This window comes from Podarcis melisellensis (genome assembly GCF_964234715.1).
Source record: "Podarcis melisellensis genome assembly, chromosome: 13".
Lineage (NCBI taxonomy): Eukaryota > Metazoa > Chordata > Lepidosauria > Squamata > Lacertidae > Podarcis > Podarcis melisellensis.
In genome coordinates, this window is record NC_138545.1 from 21,000,314 (window position 1) to 21,027,397 (window position 27,084).

General features: G+C 44.0%; 1 protein-coding gene across 7 annotated transcripts in view; it reads right to left on the reverse strand.

The window, feature by feature from the left end:
* The window catches only part of LOC309355266 (voltage-gated potassium channel KCNC1-like), a 50,062-nt gene that overhangs the window by 13,864 nt on the left and 9,114 nt on the right, over window positions 1-27,084 (reverse strand). For all 7 annotated transcript variants that reach the window (XR_014162474.1, XR_014162475.1, XR_014162476.1 and 4 more), the window contains exons 3-4: window positions 13,550-14,483; window positions 4,501-4,695 (exon numbers count right to left, since the gene is read on the reverse strand). Coding sequence is in view for 4 of the 7 variants with exons in the window: in XM_081885972.1 (XP_081742098.1) it covers window positions 4,501-4,695; window positions 13,550-14,483 (1,129 nt within the window). In the remaining 3 variants the exon portion in view is untranslated. The remainder of the gene's footprint in view (window positions 1-4,500; window positions 4,696-13,549; window positions 14,484-27,084) is intronic.

The window sequence follows — 27,084 nt, forward strand, 5'->3', positions numbered from 1 at the left end:
AACAAAGTTTTGGGGTACGTTTGTTTGTTTAGCTGATTGAAGCCTAACACTGACTATGAGAGGACAAAAGACTCAATAGAGGTTGGGAATTACAATTTGCTACCTTGTTAAACACAAAATACATTTAGCTGAACAGCGCACTTGGGTTCTTGCATTGTAATTGTGAGTACAGTAAACATAACCTTTACCGATGGATTGTGTTTGAAGTGCCGAAGTATTTTGTTATAAATTCCAGAGGGGTAGCTATATTATCTCTTGAAGCAAAAACAATTTAAGAGTCTCGTAGTCCCTTAAATTCCAACAAATTTATTATGGCATAAGCTTTCATGGACTCGAGCTCAGTGACATTTGTTAGTCTTTAAGATGTCACAAGACTCCTTGAAAATATTTTTGAGTAGGCTACTCCTGAACTTCAGGAATAACTTTCTCTCAGTCTCTCATGACCCTATTCCTCAGTAATCTTACATTAGTAGCTAGAATTGAGTATCAGCGGAAGTGAGGTGGGTGTAGAAGGACCCCTCTGGCCCATTAACATAAATTTTATAAACAGAAAACAGCAGGTAAAGCTTTTTTGGCAAACAGTGATGCATGATCAATTGCTAAAGGTTGCAGAACAAACAGCAGTTAAAGGGGCACCTATGCAGGTTTGGCTGAAAAACGGACAACACTAACCAGCATTCATTGAACTAAGTGAGACTTGCTTCTAGGTAGATATGCATTGAATTGCAAGGATATCAGGGATGGATTCAAAATATGCCCTGCTACCCATTTCAGATAAATGGAGGGAACTGTAGGCAGATCAGTCACATTAGCAATGAATTTCTTCCTAAGCACTACAATGTTTAATCAATAAACAATTACATTAATCATTTAATAAAAATCTCTGCTTGGTTTAAAAAGGTGCTTTGATTAATCAGATAGCAGATCCCACCCCCCAAAAAAGGTATTAGTTTTAATGCAGGCATCCTTAACAACTGCATATTGCAAACACACTTGAAAGAGGCATTTCCACTTTTATTGCACATAGTCGCATAGTATGCATGTGAAAATCTCTCTTCTAAAATACCTGCTGTGATACAAACGTATCTGATGTATATAAAAAAATCCCCTTCAGAGGTACTGCTTTTCCTATTTTCAAATTTGTGCAAATCTAAATTTATTAATTGGCTAAAACTCATATAGTTAATCATCAGAGTTTCTTTTAATCTTGGTGACAGTCCTGGTATTTTCACCAATAAGCGTTGGGGGACCAGGTGAAACTCAGAGTTCATCCAGACTTCCTTTTGTGTCACGTTTCTAGGCACAGGTCTGTGCTTTAAATCTCCATTTCTGAGTGCTTTTTTTTTGGTCCCAGCACTTTCCCTGCGAAAACCCACTCTTTACCACTGAAATCAGTCCTTTGGAAAACCTGAATTGCTGTTTGTTCTGGTTCAGCATTAAGGAGCAGGTTTTCCTGAGGAAAGTGGTGGTGGTGGGGGGGGGGAAGCTCTCAGACAGGGAAAGTGCAGATCCATGCCCAAGAAGACACAGGGCAAAAAGTAAGTGTGGATCAGCCCTTAGACTTGTTTTGCTAGTCAGGAAAGCTGGGAGACTCTGCCCTTTGCTGGAAACTGACTGTTGCATCAATTTATATGAGCCATGTGACTTGTAAGACAAGAAGAACTCTGTTGTGCATCTGTGGTCCCTTTGCTTCCTTTTCCTGACACTGACTGCCCAAGACTGAAACTGCAAATTGATTAACTGGTTAAGTAATTAAAAACCTTTTTAGTTGACTAAAAAGGAACTGCCAGTTAGTAAGACAACTGGCAGTCAGTGTCAGTGGCAGTCATTATTATCTTTAAATAATAATAATAATTAATGGTGCACAACCAACACCATTTGAGAAAAACCATTTGCCAGTGCCTGCTGTAACATATACACGCACCACCAAAACCCAAAGGAAGTACACTTCCTTTCTTCAAAGCTATTGTTTTAGTCATCATATGCCAAGCTGACTGATTAAAACTCAGTTGGTTGATAGACTACAATTTCTTCAACTAAGCGATAACCTTAATTCTGCTTGATGAAGAATTCTGTGCAATTCAAAGGTCTGCATGCTGTTATGCCAAATGAAGTCTTCCCAATAAAATATCATACCTATACCAAAACCTATTTTATGTCTCAAAAGCTGTGGACCAGAAAGATAATTGTCAAGATTTGGACCTAATGACAAGTGGCAAGCCGACAAGTCGCTGCTCCCTTGAGCTCTCTGTAGTTGCTCCTTGCCTGCTTCTTGCCGATTCTCCCTGCTGTGTAACACCTCGAACATCTGTCGTGTTCTCTCCCTCGGTGGAAGTAAATACCTCGTCAGCTTTCATTTGCTGCCTCCTCCTGTTCCCCTGCTGTGACAGGCACAACCTTGTCCCTGTTCGAGAGGCTGCCTGCTGCTAAGATCAGCTTCTGACAGATGCTAGACCAGCAGTTATAAAACACTCAACACACGTTGCTGCTGATTCCTCTCCAGAGGGGCAATGTTCTCCCATACCTTTCCACAGTGAGATGGGCAAAACTAAGATTGGCTCTCGCCTAATTTAGGATGGAGGACTGCAAATGGAAGAGGTCTCATAAGAACTATTGTTAGGTTTTCCAGCAGTACTGAAATCAGATTGATCAGTGACAGCAGTCCAGTGTTTAAATTGTAAATTCTAAATTGTAATGATGCCTTCCAATGTTAATAGCTAACTGCCCTGCCCTAACTAGCTTTTCTGTCTATGCAGATGACTGAAATGTGGTTTTAAAGGTTGTTATTTTTTTAAAAAAAAGGGGAATCCTAATATGTATAAATGACCATGAGAACCTATTAAACTGACTAATTTGTAACAAATATATTGGTAGTACCACTTTTCAGAAATCTGAAATTGATCTCCTTTTAGCCTCCTTTTTGTAAAAAAAATACAAGTTCATAAGCCTCTGTTGGGTTGAAATAAACGACAGACGGAAGAAAAGTGCAGAAGGACAAACTCTCAGAGCCTAATAGGGGCAGGTCCAGAGACTTTCAACAGACAAGGGAAGAAATCTTATCCACATCCTATCCATGTTCCTCATCCCTGTATCCTGTACCAACTCCCCCTTGCATTGGCTTCCTCATCCAATTATAGCCAACTTTCACAATATTCAAAATTATAAATGATCCTATTTAAAGTACATAATTTGTGTTTTTCCAGCAAAGAGACTGAAATTCTAGGTTGAGTTCTATAGGGACATAAACATTTCCTATCGAGCTCTAAATGCATAGTTTTGTATTCTGAAGCTGGTGCCCCAACAAACCTCTTTTTAGTTTCACCTGAGTCCTGAAATAGTTTGGGGATTTGTCATGAGAACACTTTAAGAGAAATTGAGGAGCAGTGGTAGAAGCACTAACTACATTGGTGGCAATTACTCATGAAACTATAATTGCCCAGAATTGTCAAACCACATTTTGAACTTCGAGAGTTTGCACAGGCAGCTTTAAAACAAGAAATGGCCCCAAAATGAATGAATGGAAAACACACCCCCAGCTTATTTATTTTTGACTCATTATTCACTTAGGTTTACATCCTACCTAAGGCTCACAGCAAACATAATCTTTCTTGACTGCGCTCCTGAGAGGTAGCTTATTATTACTATTCCCATTTTATAGATGGGGAGTGGAGTTTATGGGGTCCATGTTTAAGTAAGGATTTAAAACCAGGTCAGTTGGGTTAAAGTCTGTTTTTTTTCCCTATTCAAAGGACAACAACAGCAGGGCAAGGGTGGGTAGGAGGGAGAATACTGGTAGGATTTTCATTACAACTAGTCACTGAAAATAAGGTAGTCTACTCTTTGCTGCTGTTGTTTCCTTCAAAATGGTAGCGTCAGGAATGTGAAGAGCACCTACAGTCACTGTGGGACAGAATGATACAAGTAAGGGAGAAAACATGGAAGGAGATGGGGGACTGACACAAAGCAAGGGCTGACCAAAAAAGCATCTATTTGTTGAGTGGATGTGATAATGGAGCTGGGTGTGTGTGCAGGGAACATAACACAGGGCTGAGCTGGTAATCTTGGAGGTCATGAAAATCACAGGAAGCAACTGGGAACGCTGGAAGGGGAGGACCTACTTCTCCCTCCCCAATTTGAACCCAAATTGCTCAAGATCAATTGTGCTGGCGGGTTGCCAATTGAAAAGAAGCACTAGAGGGCGCTGTTCGTGGAACGATGGATGCTGTTGCTATGGTAGCAAAGATGGGCAAGTTAAGGCCTTCCAGTTGCTAGGGCATCATCTGCCTCATTTTAATTTGTCATGACCTTTTAACCCTCATGACAGGGTTATATTTAAACAAAGTACACATTAGCAGTTGCCTTTTTTTTACCTCAGAAATGTGACAATTTGAGGTTTTGCTATGACAAGGGTTATGGAGGTGGTGGTGATGTGGGGAAGGGAGATGTTGTACTTGGACTACTTGTTTAGAGGCAGGGCAAAAATTATGCATATGTATGTACCTTTTCGGATGTTCCCATCAGGTGACTGACCAAAGTCACCTGTGGAGAGGAGAAAGCAGGCTCGGTCACGGTTGTAGCGTTCCCGACCGCCAGGTGTGACAGGTGACTTCTCCTCAGGTGACAGGGCCTGGTCTATGGTGGGGCAGTCCTCATTAGCCAATGCTGCATTTGCTGCATCACCATTCTGCTTGGAATCTGTGAACGGATAAGGGAAAGGGGTGAGATTGGAAAAAAGATAAGTGACGCAGAAGTAAGAAGAAACCTCAGACTCCTGGCTTTTCAATAGTACCATTGCACCTTCCTCAGAATTCCCAGCTCAAAAAACAGACAAAAAAACAAAACAACCACCTAGCTACCTTTCCCATCCTGAGATACAACAAATATTTTTTGGGAGTGTAGGTGGGTGGAGCAAATTCTTAGGCAAACACAAATTTGCCTGTCTGTAATCAAATCAATATTCTTCTAGCAGGAATACTTTACACCATTTAATCATAATGAATGCTGCTGTAAGTTTTTAAAGTATGTACTCTGCAAATCAGATGTACATTACTGAATTGAGCAAGTTGATGCTTTGCATAATTGCCTTAAAATATATAAATGATGATCAGTGTCCAAAGTGTAGAAATGAAATTTCAAAAAATCTTGCTAGATTTAAACTGTTTTGAAAACTTCGGGTCAGCTAAACCTTTCTGAGAAAATGAACTTTGGACTTTCCTCCACTTGCTATTATTATATTTGGGCCACATTCAAGTTCAGTTGATGTAAATTGATTACCTATTTCGCTACCCTTTTGTACTCACATTAAGATTTGCTCAAGCAAATGGGTAAAAAGAAGAAACTGTTGTCTCTGTTAACATGTGATTATGAGGATTCTTGTAATATGTGGAGTGTCGCTTGTGATAGGAATAGTGATTCCCTCCTTAAGGGAAACTTGGGAGTTGTATTATGTGGAAGAACTAGGAACCTCTTACAAAACATTTCTCAGGTTCTGTGAAGAAAATCATAGATGAAATAAATGCGTAGTGCAGAAGTGTTCTGAAAGAAAGCAGCTACAAAATGGCATTATTTATTTTTAGCACAGTTCATTAATCAAACTGAAAACATAGTAAGTAGCTCATACACTTGTTGTGGCTACCAAGTAAAAATGTACAGATAAAGAACATTTAGGTTTGGAGGGGGTTTTTTTAGGTTTTCATTCCTAGAGCTACAATAGTCTGAAATAATATTCATTTTGTGATGGCCTTTTGATATGTGAATATCAAGAGCTGCTATCCCTTAATAAAAGCATCTTTGTTGTCCTCATTTAAGATAATGCTCCATATCAAGCCTCTCAGTTTTGATCAAACAACTTTGAGAAGGGAAGTTCTCCCCCTCTGATAACGACGCCTATCATTTGATCAGTAGAACTGGTGACGTTATTGTAGGTTAACATAATTATATCTGATCTTGTGAGGCAATTATTCTAGAAAGGGGGACAGGGTTGCCCCTGCAGAGAACAGTTTTTCTGAGAGAAAAAGGCTTCATGAAATTGTGGAACAATATTGCAGACCGGAAGGTGCTTTACTGCATACAAAGTAAAGGACTGAAACACTCCCTTGCTGGCATGGTGCAGCCTTTAATTTCAAAAAAAAATGACATAAAAAACAAAATTTCAGAAAGGTCATGGGGAACTATTGAAGGTGATGTGTCTTTCACGCTAGTGGTGTCACAGGCAAACTTATCCATCAGGTTCCTATTACACTGCACAATCAAATTTCACACACTATAGACGGAAAAATCGCATGTTCCCAATATCACAATAATGGTGTTTGAGTGCTGGCAAAATCATGTGCTGAAACAAATAATGTTTTTGGGTTTTTTTAAAGTATCCTGTGCAACTAATAATCAACACCTGCATGTGTATTGAACGCAGTTCATCCACCCCAAACCCAGTCATCTGATAAGATCCTAAATTTAATCCCATTGCTTCTTAGCCACTTTTCTAGCAAATGGGATGAACAACTGCTCCTGCTCTTTCTGACATTTTTTAATACTTGGCAATTGTTGCATATACTCTTCTCCCCCCGAACTTTTCCCCTAGGTTAGTGAATTTCATATTGCTGCCCTCAGGGACTTTTTGCGCACTGATTTGTTGGCTGAGTAAACGTTGCACATCTCCGTGGAATCCCCGCATGTCGCAAAAGATTTCTAGGAACAGTTTGAAAACCACAGCTCTAGGCTAAACATACTCAGTTCCTTTAGCCTTTCCTGGCATGATTTGTCTTCTCGACCCTTTTGCGTCTTTCTAGCTCTCCTCAGAATCTGTCGTCAACATCCTTCTTTATTAAACTCTTGTGCCCAGAGCTAAACTAAGTACTCTAAATGTGGTCTAACTAGGCCCAAATGAAATAAGTAGCATTACATTTTCTTTTGTAAGCCACTTTGGGTATGACTGTCATAGACAGTGGGGTATAAATGCTGAAATAATATAATAAAAATAAAAAGTGGCCAGTGCAATGAACAAAATTAGCAGCCTTTCCACATGGCTCAGCCACTTCCTGAACCTTCCCATCTTTTTTTATATAAAAGATTTATGTACTCCCTTTTCCAAACTGAAGTATACTTCTCTTCTTTGCCTTAAAATAAATCAAATGGATTGCTTACTTCACAGAAAACCTATCCAAAGGATTGCCAGATTTTTTTTTATTGGCTCTCCTCCTGTGCCTTTGAAAGCAGCCTGACAAACAGAACTGGGGCTGGTTGGACAATTTGGCACCTGAAGAGCATACCCTATATCAAGGCACACTACCCTTCTTAAGGTCCACCACTGCCTCATGGTAGGGTTATTGTTTATATACAGAAAATACCTAAGAAGCTTTTCCTAGCCCAGAGCTCAAAATCACCCCAGCAGATGCTGTGGAACCAGCCCATCTGTTCTTCCTGAACCCTTTGGTTGTTCTCCTATACTCTAAAATAGGTATGTGTGTGCCACATTACCTGTCATGCACCCACTAGGCTGCCCTCATCAGTGTTGAAGCAAGTTTCAGCTGCTGGTCCACTCAGCTTCCGAATATGCAATTTGGGTGGGACACCATCTTGCCTTTTGCCTCAGGTAGAAAAATGTATTTGACCAGCCCTGGGAAGGGCAGTGTTGTGGAAATATGACTGGTGGAACAGCAGGAGGGAAGACCCTTACCAGCGTGGTGTACGGAAGTGAGGGCATAAACCTAGTTGATGAAGTTGCGGGGAAGTTGTTGCCATGGGGACAGAAAGGCACTTACACTTGGATGTGAGGAACTGAGGTGGAAAATGTGAAGTTCCTACCAAGGAGCAGAGATATAAAACAGTGCACCGGGTGATGGGGGGCGGGATGCAGTGAGACAGAGGCTGATGTGTCCCTGATAGCATTAGGAGATGTTCTAGCAACCACATCCCCCTGGGCCTCCCCCTTTTCTCCCTCTGCCATGTTCGATGCATAGCCAAGATCCTGTCCAATTAAGTGAATCCTTGCTCCTCCACTGCACTTGCTGCAAATGGCCTTTCTGGCCCAGGGCAACTGGAGCGCTTGGGAGAGGATGGCAGGAACTGGCCGCGAGCCCTGGGGGCCCTACAGCATGCAACCTTCCCCCACCTCCGCCTTGTTGCCTGTCTTTGAAGATTTGCTGGGTGAATAGCCACCAAAGAGCAGGAGAACTCGTGTGTGTGTGTCTATGCATGCACAGAAAGGGGTAGTGGTCAGCTGCTTTCACTGTGATATACTTTTCAGACTGTAGTCCAATTCTCGCCTGTCTGCATTCCCATTCCTCAGCCGCAGCCCTTATGAACTATCCCCGGTCAACTAGGCATCCTGCCTTTTCAAGCCTTCTCTGCTCAAAGGTATTAGCCTTCCCTATCATTTCCTGCCACAAGCACTTTCCTTGTCTCTGTCATTCTAAAAGATCTCATGAGGTCTTGCTCCTACATTCTTCATCCCCCCAACTGCTCTCTGAAAGAGCCCAGAAATCTTCATAGATGGACCCACTGATTCCTAGGGAACCCAGTCATCCTGGCTCTCAGCCTTTGCTGGGGATGTGCATGACTGTCTCCCTTGTGGGATTCCCTGCCAACAACTTGATTGTCCTTGCCAGCTCATAGGAGGACCCATCTGCTACTTGAGCCCCAGTGTATCTTGGGTATTTAGGATGCTCTTTCCACATGCAGAAATGCAGGCAAGAGTCACCTCCTTAACTCTGCAAGAGCAAGCAATGCCAGGGTATCTTCACAGATGCTCTACTCCGCTCAAAGAGGAGAGGAAATAGGAGGGCAACATACGTATTGGCAAACGCCCTTCAGTCCTGATTCTCAGTGCCTTTTCCGACAAACGGCTAGTGGATCAATTTTATATGTAAATCAAAATGAAATGTTCCAGTACTTCTAAATCATCTAAATCCTAGCATAGCTGCCAAGCTTGCCTCCTCCTCCTCTTCTCCACCCCCATCCCTCCGTAGAAGAAAAAATAATAATTCTTGATCAAATGTGGCTTAAGTTGCCAAAACAGGCCCTTCGATGTAGGCATATGAGTCATTTTGGAAGGAGAAAGTTAATCCACAGCCAGAGATGGGCTACCCTAGACATCCTTACCCTGAAAAACAGCTAGATCAGGTCTCTTCATGCAAATGGAGAAGCAGCTTTTGCACCACAACAAAGAATCAGCAGCTAAAAACCCAAGGGAGGAAACTGGGATGAAGAAAGAGAGATTAAGGCCACTGGCTTTCAAACTTGCTGACCCCAGAGAACCCTGGCAGCAGCATCTGTTGGTGTGCTGCCAAACCCCTCTGCATTGCAAAGGATTCTGGGATGCATTCTAGGGGGGCATGCATGGTTTGTGAAGGATGCTGGTTACCCTCACAGGGATTTGGCATTGCTCCAGATGAACTGAGAATGCACTTTAGGATGCAGTTCCAGCTTCAGGATTCTGGGGGGAGTTTGCACAAGGCACCCTTAGTTGGTCCCCCTTAATCTGGAAGAGGTGATTTGAGAATGTTATTGTGTAGTCTCTGGTCTTCTTGGGTGCTCCAAGAAAAGCGAAGTGGTACCTTCCTTAGTATTTGGGCCCTGTAGTGCTTAGATTAAAGAAGGAGGGGGCTTCTCTCCTTTGCTTTTGGGGTGGCACCCTTAGCTTTTCAGAATGCTACAAGGGTTGTGATTTGCCTTGAACATTTAGATCTTGCCCTTCTAGCACTTACATACTACTTAGGACAGCTAACAACAATTGAAATCCACCATAAAATATTAATGTTCTAGGAGGAAATACAATAGGTTGTATCCAATGCTAGCTCTACTCAAAGCAGACCTATTGAAATGGATGGACCTAAGTAAGAAATGGTCATTAATTGCAGTGAATGTACTCTGAGCATTGGATACAGTCAAATACATACAACCAGAGATAATATAATAAGACAGGTGTAGCTGATAAAACAAAAGCATTGGAAAGCAAAAAATAAAAATACCAATATAAAAAACCTAAAAGGTTTTTGTTATACAGCAAAATGCTGTTAAGTGAGAGGGTCAACTGAGGACTCATCTGCAGTATACATTTAAAGAAGTATCATAACCATTTTAAACAGTCATGGTTTACTCCAAAGAATCCTGGGGGCTGTAATTTGTTAAGGGTACTAAGAGTTGTTAAGAGGCCCCTATTGCCCTCACAGAGCAAGTGGGGAGAGGAAATGATTGTTTAAACCAGCTCTGGGTCTCAATAGATCTAGGTCTGCTGGGAAAGCCACCTGGGCATGCCATGGGTGCTGCCTTGGGTTTCATAATGGAAAAAGGTGGGATATACAGTAAATGAAATAAATAAATGAAATGAGCCCCGAGGTCTCCGCAAAATGCCTGACCTCATCAATGCCTGGAGACCCAGTCAAAACACACACAAACTCTCAGAGGAGGACTGCTAACGGTGGACAAGTTTCCAAAGCTTCTTACCAATAAGCTTCTGAGGAATTCCCATGTTTCTGTGAAGAGAATTTGAAAACCACCACACTATCAAGATAATCGCAACATAGCACTTAAAATCCTCATTTCAATTGGTATTCTCATTTGACAGTTAGAAGAACTGAGACAAAAACTTAATGACTTGGCCCCATCCCCTTGGTGACTTCAATGCTGAGCAAAGATTTGAGCCCAGGTTTCCTAAAAATACCTGTGGAGCATTCATTGCCTCTGTGATATTGTTAGCTTACTGCCTCCCTTATATCAAAAGGTAAAGTGCAGGGCTGTATACAAAGCAAAGAGAGGAAGACAGTTAGGAGAAAGAGCTTCATTTGCCAACATTACAGCCTTTGCCTTAGTAAAACTCTGCCTCTTAATATAACCAATCTCCTGTCCAAGATCCATTATATCAATCCAGTGGGAGCTTCCTCATCTCCAGTCAAAACTTGGCCCTACTAACTCTTCTGCTTTTTATGTCAGGTGATGTGGTGTAATCTTGGCTCATTTCTGACACAGGCGTACTATGAGGTAAAGAGAGGTGGCGGTCTCAGGACAGCCGATTTTGGTGCCATTAAGAGTGGCAACTTGGAAGACTGACAGATCTGACCCATGGGATACAATCCACTAGAAAGACTGCTTGTTCAGATTGCAAAATATTTTAGCTACAAAATGTATTGACTCACATTTCTGGCTTTCCCCCCATATCTAATGGCCAAGGGAGTCTGCTTATCCACAGTCACACCAGTGAACTTTGGCCAATCAATCGGAGGGGGGAGGATGAGATAGTTTTAAGAGACTGGCAGCTGGATTTTGAGCCAGTGAATCAATAACTGGTTTTGATTCTAGGAGCCCTGTGATTCTGTCCTGCTCACAGATTTGTGTGGCCTTGGGCAAGCTGGTATGGCTTAGGCTCAGATATGTGTAAAATGGGAAAAAGAAACCCCTACCCTAAAGGTTCGTCATAAAGCGGGGGAAATACTGCAGCTTATTATTTTAACTGTGAGATCTGTATCAGTCATAAGCAGCAGTATTGGGTTCATTAGATAAGGTGGGCTTAATATTATTTATGAATAAGTAACAGTAGAGCTGTGATTAGTCTGTACTATTTTTTCATATCATCAGCAAAGTACGAGCTATAGATCTTTCCTTATCTATTTTGTTTAATGAAATTTACTCTGCTTCCTCTTCTGCTTATTGGGAAGGGCAAAGAGCAAGAAAGGGAGCACAGGACCCCTCTGGAAAGACTTCTAAAATTTCAAAGCGTTTTCTTTGCATCTCTCTGTAATTGTTAAGGGCTACAAACTTGCTTAGAGAAATAAAACAGAGATTCCCTGGATGCTGAATTCCTCACTGAGTTTAGGTTTCTGCATATGTGTGGCACTTGAGCAGTGCACATCATAAATTGGAATCACAGTACTGGTTCACACACACGTGTATATGGCACAAGCTGTCTGCTTTGGATTGTTGTACACTGGAATGGCTGGCAGAGCAATGTATAAACTGACTCCACTGAAACTATACCAGATAACAGTCAACCAGCTTGTTTGGAGGGAACATGCTTCACTTTCCTCCAGCCTTTCTCTTATATTATATCTCTCACAAGGGCAGAAACTGTGCTATAGAGACTGTAAGGCATGGAGGGAGAAGCACCCGATGCAGCAAAGCATCAGACAAGGAAAAGAATGTGACACAATAATATCCTCCACGTTTCTAGGAGACTATTATTTGAATTTAAAATTGCTGTTTCCCATGCTACTGATTGTATTAGCTGCTGTCAGAAGCAGCAGGGATGAGTTGGTTGAAGAATTATTCCAAGGTTCAGTTTGGATTAGAATAGCAGTTTTCAAACTATGTTCCACAGAATAATGTGGTGAAATTATCTACAGAGATCTCTTTTCTCCTTCTCCCATATTACTAGAACTTGAGCGGTGTGTGTGTGTGTGTGTAAGAGAGAGAGACCGAGACCTGAAATCGATTAGCAGTTGATTCAGGGACAGAGAAAGCAAACTGTTTATTTACAAAATGTAAGATCACTTTATGAAATATGCTGCCACAAGATGTGCTGATGGCCTCTGGCTTTGATGGCTTTAAAAGACGATAGGACAAATTCATGAAGGAGGATGTTTCTATCAATGGCCTATTGGCAATGACAGAAGAATTTAAAAGTGCTGTGTTCAGATGCAGTATCCCATTGGATACCACACACTGTGTTGTGGAGGAGGTTAAACTGGGGGAAGTCTCTTGCCTGCATGTCCTGGTTATAGCCTCCTGAAGCCATCTGGCTGACCACTCTGGTAAACAGGATTCTGTACTAGATGGATTTTGGTTTGATCCAGCAGGGCTCTTCTTACATGTCTGGGATTCATTAGGGTTTAACCTCAACGAGAGTTTACTGATGGCACTGACAAAACTCTACTAACATGACTCAGTCAGTAGAGCATGAGACTCAGGATTGAGGTTCAAGCCCCACATTGGGCAAAAGATTCCTGCATTGCAGGGGGTTGGAGTAGATCACTCACACCGTCCTTGATCTTCTGATCTCAGGGAGGGTGCTGGAATCCTAACCTACCGTATGGAGACAGCTGTGGGATGCATAGAGCAAGCAAACTGAGGTTCAGCAAGACCTGGAAAGGAGGCCTGGAAGTATTTTATTCATTTTATTATTATTATTATTATTATTACTTAAATTTGTTTGTCCTTTTTTACACAAGTGGCTTACAGCAGAACTGCTTATCTTTTTGAAAAATAATAATTAGCAAATGAGCTATGGACAAACTTTCCTGAAGGACAGCTTGCCCATGACTACCAACCTTCCTCTGCAGTGCAAAGAGGTGTACAGGATGCATTCTAAGGGTAACCCTCAGGTTCACAGGGAGGGGAACAATGAGAGCGCACTCTCTAAGATGCCCAAGAATCCTCTTCAGTGTGCATAGGCTCTGGGGCAACCTCCTACAGCAGTTCCTCAGTATGTAACTCAGTGTGGAAAGAGGAACCCAAACGGAAGAAAATTTCAAAGCTGCCAGATTAGGAGACTGTTTATGCAAATAGTTTGCATTTTTAGCCATTTCTGCCCTCAGGGGGCTTCCCACCCCCACCTTACCTGCCCTGTTGATCTCGATGATCTCCTCTTGAGCAAGGGGGCATGAGTCGCCCTGGTTGCTGCGATGTGGGGACTGCATGTCCGGTTTGCAGTAGTTGGGCGACCCAGGCTGGGGGGCTCGTGGGATGTGCTTGTTCTTTTTCTTTGGTAGTTTCTGCTTGGCCATGGCCAGCGAATAATACATGCCAAAGTTGTTGACGATGACGGGCACGGGCATAGCAATGGTCAGCACGCCAGCCAAAGCGCACAGTGCTCCCACCAACATGCCTGACCAGGTCTCGGGGTACATGTCACCGTAGCCCAAAGTCGTCATGGTGACCACCGCCCACCAGAACCCAATGGGGATGTTCTTGAAGGTGGTGTGCTTGCTGCCTGTGATGTCGTCTGGGTCAGCCCCGATCCTTTCGGCGTAGTAGATCATGGTGGCAAAGATCAAGACCCCCAGGGCCAGGAAGATGATGAGGAGCAAGAACTCATTGGTACTGGCTCTCAATGTGTGGCCTAGGACTCTCAGCCCTACGAAATGCCTTGTCAGCTTGAAGATCCTTAGGATCCGGACAAATCTTACCACCCTCAGGAAGCCCAGCACGTCCTTGGCTGCTTTGGACGAGAGGCCACTGAGGCCCACTTCCAGGTAGAAGGGCAGGATGGCCACAAAGTCGATGATGTTGAGGGTGCTCTTGATGAACTCCAGCTTGTCTGGGCAAAAGATGACACGCATGAGGAACTCAAAGGTAAACCAGATGACACACATCCCTTCCACGTAGGTGAGGAATGGCTCTGTCTCCATCTCAAAGTCCACCTTTACGGTGGTGCCGTTCTCTGACTGTATGACCTCTGTCTTGTTTGTGATGTGGTTGAAAGCCTCGTGGGTCTCCAGGCAGAAGGTGGTGATGGAGATGAGGATGAAGAAGAGCGAGGCAAAGGCCACATACTGGAGAGAGAGGCAGGGCGTGGGGAAAGAGGGTGTGTAACAGGGGAGGATGGGGAAGAAAGCCATTAGTGCTCATGCATTCTTGGAAAAGACTAGACAGAGAAGGAACAGCATCCCCTACCAAAGGAACACATTTGTGCTTAAGCATCCATCCCTACCCACCCACATGGCAAACGAAAACAGAGTATGCTCCTGGCAGAAGGCAGATATCCCCTTTTCTTTTCTTATTCTCTATGCCAACAAGTGGAAAGGCATGCAGGCAAAGCTAAGACTTGGGGGATTGTAGGCTGGACTGGATTTCACTAGTGTGAGAGATTACGGTCACATTTTTCGATGTTCCCCTTGTTTGTTTGTTTTAATCCTTGCAAGTAGAAAAATAGTCCAGCTTCTGATGATCTAGTTGCCTGCTTGCAAGAAGGTTTTGGTTTTTTTTAAAGGGGGGGGGCAAAACTGGAGCATTTAAAAATAGTATTCCATCCCCCACACCCCTTGCAGTCCTTTCTAGCACCTCATTGTACTGTATGAGTAGAATAGGCTTAAGACAGAGTAGGGAAAGTGACAAATCATAAATGATAAACAATTATCGACTTACATTTCTGCAGCCTATAAAGGTAACTTACACCAGGTCCGTCAGGGCTATTGATCTTTAGTCCATTACTGACTGCCCTTACTGTCTGTGGCCCTCCAAGGTCTCAGGCAGAAACTCTTTCCCAGCACCTGCCAGCTGAGACATTTGTCAATTTGATTGAACCTGGGACTTTTGCCATAGCTCCACCACTGAAGTATGGGCTGTCCTTTATGAACACAACACCATGGGCTCCCCAGCACTTGATGTTCAGTGGCATACTCAATGGAAGTTCCACTGGCCTATCGTTACTAGTAGGCATTGCTAGCCTTATCCTCCATGAATTTGTCTAACCACCGAGATCAGGAGTGGGGAAACCTGGCACTCCAGGTTTTGCTGTGACTTCTGGCAACCATCAGCTCCAGCCACCATTGGCCAATAATCAGGGATGATGGGAGCTGAAGTCCAGAAACATCTTGAGAGCTGACGCTGTCTTAAAGCCATACAAAATACCGGCAACCGCCACATCTATTACTGTTCTTCAGGAGCAGCTGCTTATTACATTTTTATCCTGTCCTTCTTCCAAAGGGCTTAGGGCGACACATCTCTTTCTCTTCCTTCATGCTTTATCCACAACAACCCTGTATGGTAGATTAGGTAGCAAGATGGCCTACTGAAATTCATGGTTGAGCAGGAATTTGAACCCAGGTCTCCCTAATCACACAATCCACTGTTCCACACTGGCTCTCTCAGCCAATGAGAGCTTATATATAAAATTGCTACTGCTATTACCGTAACTCTTAATTGGGTCTGTATGCAAGGATACATCACAGTGTGGCACATATACATTCTCAATGTGGCATAAGGCCAAAGTTTGGACTTGAAATAAAGGGGGACCTGGATTCAAATCCCTCCTCAGCCAAGAAACCCACTGGGTGACTTTGGGTCCATTGCTACCTCTCAGCCTAATTTATTTCATCGGTTCCCTGCGAGAATACATAGTTTGTGGTGGTGAGGTGCATGCATGCTTCCCTGTGCTCCTTGGAGGAAAAAAATAACATATTATTGCAATCAAATAAATATTCCATATGACTGCAGTTGTACCTTAGAAGCACAGGATTTGAAAACCGGCATAGTGGTCATTCAATACCCTAAGATTCTCATCCTGAATTTTAAGAAAGCAACTCTGTGGACCTTATGACTGCAGTTATTCCCTGATTTGCATGAAGTATGTAGGCTGCAAAAACTGTTTTTCCTCAGGGTAAGATTTGAGTTGCCTTTGATGAAGATAAGGCAGGGATGGGAAATGTGTGGCCTTCCCACATGCTTTTCGGACTCCGACTCCCACCATTCCTGATCCCCGTCTATTCTGGCTGGAACTGATGGAAGATGGGAATTAACGAAATGTGGAGGGCACCAGGTTCCGCTTCCCTGGTGTTACCCTTGAGCCTCTCACAGCCCTATTAGGGGCAGATCATCATTATTGTTTTTTTACAGATGAGAAATTATAGATGAGAAAAAGAAAAGAAAAAAAATAACCCTGTCTGTAAGTGTCTCCGAAACTTTGGGACTGAGTAGGGGGCTTGATTGCCATTCTCTTTCCAATTTTCACAGCAAAACTTTGATGCGAGAAGGGGAGGGGAAACCCTTTCCCCTTCTTCCTCCTCCCGTTTGTTGTTGGTTTTTTTTTTTTTTTGGTTTTTTTACTTATTTCATGCAATATTCCCACCAGTGAGCTTTTAAACAGTCTTAACATCTGCATTCTGATTAATGAATAAAGAGCGCTAGGAGGTTTCTGCTGAGGCTTCAGGATTGTGCCGGATGCTCAGCACCCAGACACCTTCTGTTACACCGTTCCCCCACTCCGGTGCCTTGCTAAAACCTGTGAAGGGAAGCAATGATGCAAGCAGTCATGTGCTTTCCTGCACATAGACTTACCACAGAAAATTCTGTAATTCACTCACATTTCCCATTGGGTATACACACACACACACACACACAGTTGCCACATTACCACAAAATGCTTTGTCACTGGAAGCACAACCCAACTGCTGTCCTCAGAGACAGATTCCTTACATAAGGGCATGCATGTCTGCCCCTCCATTTGCTCAGCCATTCCTCCACAACTGGGCAACATCTGTGCACCTACACTGACCTACACATGCTTTCCCATAGACCTTGTGTCAATGCACACAGCAAAGAGCTGTTCCTCACGTGTATACAAGAAGCTACCTGCCCTTTTGTACCTGGCATTCCTTTGCGTGTTCACCCTGCACACATATACATGCCTTGCACATATGTACACACACACAACTTCCATCCATTTTCTCCCAACCACAGGCAGTCCAACTGAGCACACTCAGTGCTGTGCTCTTTTGCAGGCCTGTAGGTACACAGACCCTAATGTGCGTTTGCACACAAGGTAACACACCCTCATGCATTCCTTTCACTGCACTCCTATCCCTTCCTGAACACACAATCAGGGATGTACATGCATCTCTGCGGTTGTACACATACCACCATGCAAGTCCACCTAAACAAGCTCATTGCTTAATGAGCTTATGCCGTATCTACTGATTTCAATTATATTTAAGCTGGCTTAGTTGCAGACTAATCTGCGACCAAAACTCAGCATGTGTGCACACTCAAACATAAATACGCACAAATAGGCACATAAGACATTCAGTATACATTGTGTGCAGATTTACATAGGCATATATTCTATAGATCATGTTATATATCCTTTTCATAAATATGTAGATCTTTATAGAGGTAGCCCTGATCTCCGCGCTCGCGCACACACACACACACGAGATCTTTTGTTATTATGCACATAGCAAATGACTGTTCAATTTGAGCACATCCAAACATGCTTCTACACTTGCTTGGAACATGACTTTCCCAGGCAACACTTCTTGCACCCATACATATCCACATACTTCCATGCATGTACATGGAGTTGGGCATGCTGTACACAGATACAGATAGCCCCATGTATCTTTATGCACACACTTAGCATGCATGTCCCAACACAGAAATCATATAGCCTTGTGCAATGCAGGAACACTTTCTTGCTCACACATATGTGTACACACGCTCCACACTAACACATTTAACTATGGATGTGTGTGAGTGTGTGCGCGCACCCCCCCCCCATATCCCCATCTCCTTCTGCAAAGCAATCTCTCTGCTTTCTCTTCCACTCGCTGGATCTCTGCACTGCACAGAATTCCCGTCCCGTCAGCAGTTTCTGCACACAAACCCTAGAATCTCTTTTGAAGCGCAGTGCGGTGCCCAGGAAGTGGGGGGGGGGGAGAGAGAGAGAGAGAGAGAGAAAGGAGGAGGAGAAGAATGGGCAAGCCAAGGGATCCAGGAAGCACAGGACAAGGCATGGGAGGAGGGAGGAGAAGAGAAAGAGAAAGCAGTGATTGGATAGATGAATAAACAGAAAGTATAGAGGATAGATGGAACTGATGCTCTGATCTTGATTTTTGTGTGTGTGTTTTAGGTCTATCATTTTTCTCCAAGGTGGGGAGGGAAGGGAGGGAGGCCTTTTGAGATCCCAAAGGAAAGGAACGTTCCTGGGGACCATCTAGCATTGGTGACTCACTTCCAGAGTCTTGAGTTGTTCTCTCATATAATATTCCCAGCTGCTGGATATATTGGGTTGGTGATGCCTTCTTCTCTGTACACCCTCCTCCTCCCCACACATGCACCATTTTACAGCCATTATCTCCAAAACACACACACACACAAACTAATGAGGAAGACAGCTATATGGGTCCCCCTTTTAGCAGCTCTGGGAGTCCCAATTCATTTTGGTAGAAATAATGAATTATGCCTCCTGGGAAAGATGGTGTGTGTCAGCAAATGGAGTTCAGGGCAGAATACATGGGAGAGAGAAGAAATATTCATATATCTCATTCTGGACCATTTTTAAATTTATTTTTCTGGTGCGGGACGGACTGATGCAAGGTCAGAGACAGAGAATTAATGGAAACGCCAGGAAGAGAAGAGCTTACTAGACCTTCTTTCCACCTTCTGAGCTTCTCTTCTTCCAAATAGCCCCCAAATTCTAAGTCTCCAGTTCTCCATCCAACCTATTAGGACCCTGTTTGAAAAGATAGAGGTTTTGTCTATCCACCACCCTGTCAAACCCAATCCTGCCCCCACCCCTCTGGGTTGGGATCCAGCTGTCCTTCCGTCAGCACAGAAATAGCCCCTTTTGCCTGAAATGAATGAGGGAGCATATTGAAGTAGCAGATGGGGAATCCAGTAGGGGTGAGAAGTAAAGGAAAAGTGTGTGTGCTTGGTGGTGGGCACAAAGTCAAGAAAAAGAAAACGGAGGACATGTTATTCTGGTCCCTGGAAGAGTCATGGTTTGGCCGCCACCGTTACCCTGAGATGACTTTGGCTCTCCCCCTTGGCTGTTCAAAGCTTCTGCTCTACAAACTGGACAGCTGATGGGGGCAAATTATTATCACAAATCCAGCAAATGTTACGAGGTGTTCCCTGGACATTATGCAAGGCACCTTCAGTGGCTGGACTTTGGGGCAGAAGTCCAGGGGCCCACTCAGCAGAATGAGTAGCAGGGACTCAGACACATTATAGCCGGCTGACTAAATTTGGAAGTAGGTGAAGTCATACACATTGCCACCTTAAGAGGACTTTCCCCCTAAGTCCAAAGTTACTTAACTGCACCACATCAGCAACCCACCACTTCTTCTGAGCAGCAGAAGAGAAAGTCAGCTCTCACTGGTCTTTCTACTCCTTGCAAAGCCAAAGTTACCTATGAATGTGGAACTTGCAAGAGAGCTGTCCTTTGGTGCAGGACTTCTGCATTCAGAAGGGGAAAGGATTGCCAGAGGTGGGAAGGGAAGGGAAGAGCTACTTATTCAGGGAGAATGCTAGCTATTCGGGGAGAAGCATTGGGTTTATTGAGTTAAAGCAGGGTAACCAATGTGATGCACTCCAAATGTTTGGGTTTTTTTTTACTACAACATGCATCATCCCTGACCATTGGCCATGCTGGCTGAGGCTGATGGGAGCTGTGGTCCAAATCATGTGGAGCACACCACGGTAGCTACTCCTGGTATAAAGCAAGTGCTGCTGTGGATCTAGAACAGCTGGGTTCCCGGGGGAGGAGAGTCTGTCATGGTCTGGAGCAGATGGGATGTCTGGGACCTCTGGGAATAGCAATAGAAGTATTGGTTGAGGTTTAGAACAGGGTGGGCTTTGGAAGCACAAGACTCCTGGGTACTCGGTGGCACAGAGTGAGATTTGTGGAGGGAAGTGGCAGGAAGCTTATTTTAGACCCTTGAGATGGGCAAATATGGTATGACGAAAGATGTCAAAGAAGAGCAAGTAACCCCTCCCTGCCTCTTGCACACACACACACACACACACACACACACACACACACACACACACGGGGATTGGTTAATAGTATTAACTTAATATTGTATGGATGGAAGTTATATAAAGGGGCATTGTAATGAGTTAGGTCATTGCAGAGGACTGTGATTCAGGCTGCAATGACGTCCTGAGGATAACTGGTGTCAGATCTGTTTCCAGCAAAGATATTTGAAAGTGGAGGTAGGCACAATAAGCCGATATAGCAGATATGGGTAGTTTTAGAGATAAGTTGAACTTCAAGCAACGGCATATGAAGGGTGCAGAAGGGGCCTTATGCTGCAACCCTCATCAGATCACTTACTTTGGAGACACATGAAAAGGAAAGGTTCTGGAGAAAGCTTGCATGCGGTTTGTATTATTTTGGTTGACCTAATAAAGGTATTGCCCTAATGTGGATTTTGAAATTATTTTGGAGTGCTTCTTGTTTTCATGTTTCATGGGGCTGGCCATGTCAGTCTGTTGCTGCATCGTGTGGCCCCTGAAAAATCAACACTTCTTTTTCCCCATGGCGTAAGGTTTTTTGGACTAGAGAGTCCGCTTCATCGGAGTTATGCATTTCATTCTTTCCCCCCTCATTGAGGAAGCTCTAGAGTAAGGTGATGACTGCTGCAAGTGTCTCACAAGTGGGGAGCAGCAGAGCGGGCTGGCAGTGAGAACACAGTGAGCGGAATGGTTTGGAGAAGGTGTTTTGGAACAAAGTTTGGCTTGATGCAGGGAGCATGATAAGAAGAAAACTGGGGAATGGAGGTCAAGAAATAACTGTGAGGTGAAGAAAAAGGTGCTGAGAAAAATCTGTGAGGTGAAGGTTAGCAGATACATTATCAGCAAAAAGGTGAGGGGGGAAGGCATGGGTTTATGGGAAGGGGTCAGAGGCTGAAGGATGGAGAAAAAACTGAGGAAGGAGTGTTGAGAGGGGAAAGACTTAAGGTTGATTTCAGGCCAGAGGTAGAAAACAAGCTGTGATTTAGCTCCCTTCCGGAAGGGGAGAAAAATGGGGAGGGGTGTAAAGGCCACTGGAGAGGCAGCGGGGGACGAGGGAATTTAGCAGACCGGTTTCAAGTCTGGGGTCCTGGAGTTTATTTTTTGAACAGAAGTCAGCATTTTTGTGGAGAAGGCTAAGACAGCCTCTCCCTTCTCCAGTCTTCTCACTATTCCCATATTATGGTCTTGCTGCTCTTTCCAAAGTCTACCACACATACATCCTTCTGCCTGGGCACAATAAGGGGCCCAGGAGCTCAGAAAGCAAGGCAGACTTCCCGATATATATATGGTCTTGGCTGTCATCTTTCAGCTCCCTCACCCCCTCTTCACCCCTCTCATGTGAAATCTGTGTCACATTAAACTATTATGCAACAAAGTAAAGATGCTCAAACGACCTTGCTCTCAAATGCACACACCTCAATGCCAGCCTTTTTTTTTAAAAAAGGGGGCACCCGAGGCTGCAGTGCTTTGGCCCTTTCTTCAGAGTATTAATGGCTGAACTGGACATTATGTATGTCAACACCGCCCCCACCTGACACAGTGTACTAATTCATTAATTTTCTCTCCAGTTCTAACATTTTCTTCCTCTCTCTATACATAGCATCATAGAATAACCTCTATCAACAATGCTTACAGGCAGGGAGAAAGCGCTCTCTCTCTCTCTCTCTCTCTCTCTCTCTCTCTCTCTCTCTCTCTCTCTCTCTCTCTGTGTGTGTGTGTGTGTGTGTGTGTGTGTGAATTCTCTCCCTTTGCTGCCGCTATTACTGGATGTAACACTGCAGTTCAGTACCATGGAGAGCGGCAAGGAATGAAGGGGAGGGAATGGATTAAACTGCAATAGTCCTTCAGCGCCTGGGGTAAAAGTGGGCATCTTTCCACAATACTGGAGGGGGAGTGGGGGTGGGATTTGCTTCCTGTGGAGAGCTGTGGGTAAAGGATTGCTCAGGGACCCCCAGGCACCCATGATTTTCAGAGAAAAAGTTAATGGAAAGGAGTCAAGTGCGATTTGGCAAGAGGGGTTTCTGAAACTCCAGGGGTTTCTGTGAAGGGTATGTATGTAGCGGGGTCAGATAGTGAGGAGAGAGGACTAAACAGACAGTAAAGATGTTTGGGCTCTGTGAACTGAAAGCAGGGGGTGAGTCTACAGATTGACAGAAAGTAGGAAAGGAATGGGATGCTCGGATTGCTGAGTTATTGAGCAAAGCCACACGGCGGTGCAGTTAAGTAAGTTAAGATTGTGGACAGTGCGGTCCCACATGGGGTCCCTGTTTAGATGGCAATGTATATATCTTCACTTACTTTGAAATGCAGTAAGCCAGTCCTGCTGCATTTGTGGGGCAGGAAGAGGGCTTCCTTTCATTCTGAGTGGGGCACAGATGGCACCACTGAGGTCACACAGGTTCAAGAGTGATAGAGTGTGAGAATGCATGTTTGAAAGAATATGCAAGAGCTTCTGTGGAAAGACTGGAATTACTGAGTTGGGATGTGTGCTTGCGTGCGTATGTATGTACGTGCAAAGCCAGGATCATCTTGGTCTTGGAAGGAGATTGAGTGGACAGAAGGCTTTAAGAGTACCTACTGCTCTAACCTGCACTATGAATCCGTATTCAATTAACTGGATATCTGAAATTTTGACCCACTGAGTTTAGTGATTTAAGAGCAGAGACAAAATTACATGGCAGGACTCTTGATTTAGGGGACAAAGAGTGACTCTAGGGAATACAAGGGGAGATTTAGTGGGTCACCGAGTAGGTAGCAGATAAGGCTCCAGGAGTGTGAAATGAGGAGGGACAATGGCAATGACAGTTCCCCAATTGCCATGAAAGGAGTTGGATTTGCAGGGGGAAATATGTGAACTGCTCCAGAACTGCTGGTTTTTTAAAGCAGGAGAGTGGATATACTGGGATAGCGGTCATTGAATTAGAGGAGTGTTGAGTCTAGGATGTTAAAACAGTGAGAGCTGGCAACTAGGTCTCCTAGATTCATTGGAGAAGGAGATGGGCTTGTGGGTTACGATGGTGTTCAGGACCAGAACTTCTGTAGCCTTTGGGACAAGAATGGAGGCTGGCAAATTTGAATTGGGCTGCTGAATGCCAAAACTCTCCGAGTGAGGAGGTGTTTAAACTAGCACAAGGGGAGACTAGAGAATTGAGAAGCTTGAGCCCCACATTGTAATAAATAAGAGAAGCCACCCTTTGTAGCTGGCTCTTGCCAGCATCTGGAATCTGTTCCCTTTCTGCAGTCATTATTCACAAGAGTCATTAAAAGCCTTTAAAAAAAAAATCCTCTCTGCCCCCTCCCTTCCCCCACATATCTACTCTCCTTTGAATTCCCTAAGAAGCTGAACCAGAATTTCTGCACTGGCTTGCTAATCATGCAGGGAAGACGAAAGCCAGAGAATTAATATGAAAGGGAAGGGGGCACAGCAAGGATCTCCAGCAAAGGGACACGGAAATTTGTGCAGAGTTTGCTAAAAGGATAAAAGAAAGACTCGGCTCTGTTGCAGTGTTGGCACAGTCTCTCTAGTGCCTCCTATAGGACAAAAAGACTTTGCCTTCTCTTTCAGCCTCAAGAATAAAAGCAATGTTTGCACATCACAGGTGAGGATGGGATAGAGAGGCAGAGGTGAACTTGGTTAAAAATAAATTCCCTTAGCACAGAAGCTGGTACTGGCTCTCAGTCTGCTGGACAGACACAAATACTTTGGATGCATCAACCTTTTTTGGTCCAAGGTTCAACTTTATAGCTGATTACAGAGAAGGGGTATATTGGATTTTAAGTCAGAACTTCCCTTGCAAGGCTGGCAGGAAAAGAAAAAAATCATCCATTTTATATGATGCTGAAGTCGGGGTTCCTAGCTCCCGATTTGATTAAAAAGTGCAGATTTGCTCTGAACAAGGATCTTGGCGTTAAAAATGCATGCAGTGGTAAATGATACTTATCTGATTTTCATCATTTTAAACATCCTCCCTGAAAGAACACATTCCCCATTTATTCCATATAACCCTTTGCGTACTGAAAACAGGCTTGTCTGAGTTATGTGGCCATACTTTGTTCCCTCGTGCATGTATACCTAAAAATATATACATTAATATAATATAATATAATATAATATAATATAATATAATATAATATAATATACAGGAACCTTTTTACAAAGATGAAGCTGCTTTGCCTGTGATATTTTCCCTAATTGTTATATAGTTGTGAGTATACGTATGAGTTTGCTGTCCACACAGCTAATGAAGAAATAAACTCTCATGCCATACTTCAAATGTGGTTAAAGTACAAAATAGTAGTGTTGGGAGAAATGTAAAGCGAAATAACAGTCCTGAGTACATATATTTCTGCTTTCCATTTGCATACAGGCATATGTACACATACCTGCACTTTGTCTTTAATTTATGAGTAAGCGCCATTTGTACACTACAAATGGCAATTTGAGACTGCACCCCTGAGCACATTTGCTAGCTGCAAAGTCCCACTGAACTTCCAAGCAAACATGCTTGGAATTACACTGGGTTTAATCAAATTATGTTATATAATATGTTTCTCTACCAACACAAATGGGAGTATATACATGATTATACATAATTACTCAAGGAACTTCCATTGAGCCCATGACAAAACTTTTAAGGTTGCCTCTTGGTTTATATTTGGTGCACCACATTAATGCAGCTGCCCCTCTGGAACTTTTTCCTTGTCTATATACCATGAAGGGACTTGAAGTGCTTCCAGGATCAAAGTTGGGACAAAGTCCAGTTTAAAACAAGGTGCAAACTGATAGAGAAAAGCCAAACTTAAAAAGAACAATTGTGATGTGAAAAGATCTGGGAAGGAGAGGAAGAAGAGGATCTCCGTGTGTATCTTTATTCATTCATTGTCTATTTGTTCTCTCAACGCACACACTTTACCCCTCTCTGATACGTAGGGACTTAGATGCAGCTATCAAATATGCTCTGGTACAGATTTTGTAGCCCCAGCCTGCCTATGCATCACTATAAAATATGTATGCTGGTGTGTGCAGAGTGAACGAAAACAAAGCAAATGTGTCTTTGCGTATTGTAGAAGCATTATTCAGAAGTGCATTTTGGCCCATCAATCTATTCACTATGCTGTCCACCAATATGGTTTTCTATCTCCTCTTCCCCAGTCCATATTCTTTCCTTCTGCCTGCCTGTCTGGCGAGGATAGTGGTGGATGGGGGCCAATCTCTTTGCATCCTTTTTCATAAGCAGGTAATTCAAACACTGTGCTTGGGGCATGAACCTCAACTCCCCCCCCCAACTTTGCAAACTTCAATACTGATTTGCGTCTTTCTCTTATTCATACACAAATGCCCAAAGAGAGAAGGTTGCAGCATGGGCGCTACTGTAGTTATAGCACACATATGCCATTTCTGTAAATGCATTAAGTAGGGAGCCACCATTATATCGGCTGATAGTGGGGAGATGCTGGCTTCAGTTCTCAACCAGCTCCTCTGTTTATGGAATCCCTGACGTGATGTCCACCTGAATGCAGCATTGCCTCATAGTCCCGTTGGTTTCTTGGCTCCCACTGCCAGCAAACCCCCTCCCTTCCCTGCTCCCCAACACTCCTGCCCTCTCTTCCTCCCTGCTGTAACTTTTTCTGGCTGCATTCCCAACTGCATGGGGGAGGAAGGGGGGCTGAATAAAGGGACCGGACAGGCCTTGCACCCTTGAGAGCAGCTGCCTGGGGCGAGGGGAGGGGGAACGGATTGCAGAATGCCGGCTTTGCACTGCAAACTCTGGGGCTTCCACACTGCACTGCGGTGCCCCCTCCCCCCCCTTCTCAACCCGCTGGCTCTGCAGTTCTAGAGATAGCAAAGCACTAATATTGTCCTAGAGGTAATACTGGAGGGGTTGCCGGGGGTGGGGGGGAAGGAGAGAGAGAACAAGCAGCAGTCTTTCATTAACTCCCCCCCCCCTTTCAGCTGCTCTGCAAAAAGAAGTTCTATAGGAAAGGCTTTAGCTGCATAGGCTAAAAAAAGAAAAGGGGAAAAGAATGGGGGGAATGCAGTAAGGGGAACAATATTTGGGGGTGCAGTGCAGGATGGGGGATTCTAAACTGCAGTGTCTGGGAAGGGGGCAGTTTTGAGCAGCATTATTCAAGCACACTGGGAAGAGGGGGGGGAGCCAATTCAGAACTGCATTGCTGAAGATTGGGGGAGGAGATCTGGAGTTTCTCCCTGGATAGATGATGTTGATTTGGGCTGAATGGAAAGGGAAAGATCCCTAGATTTGGCAGTGGGGCATGCAGTGGGGGCAGGGGGACTACGCAAAACTGCAGTGAGACCAGAGGATTCCAACATTCAGGAAGGGTGCAAGTGAGACCTGAGATAAACTGTGTGTGGAGGGGATGGGGGAGACCAGAGAGAAGGAGGACAGGGGACCTTATTTTGGGGGACAGTGAAGAAAGGACTTGGAGCTGTTTTAGCAGCACCTCCTGCTGGAGATCAAGGCATTCATCCTGACACCGATAAGCAAGTCATAAGCCCAGCGCATGCGTGTCAGGATCCTCCTGCTGCTACACACTACTACACTCATTCGCACGCTCGTGTCCCGTGGTGCTCAACTCTTGAGCTCAACTTTTTTTCTTGCACCCCCTTTTCACTGCCAC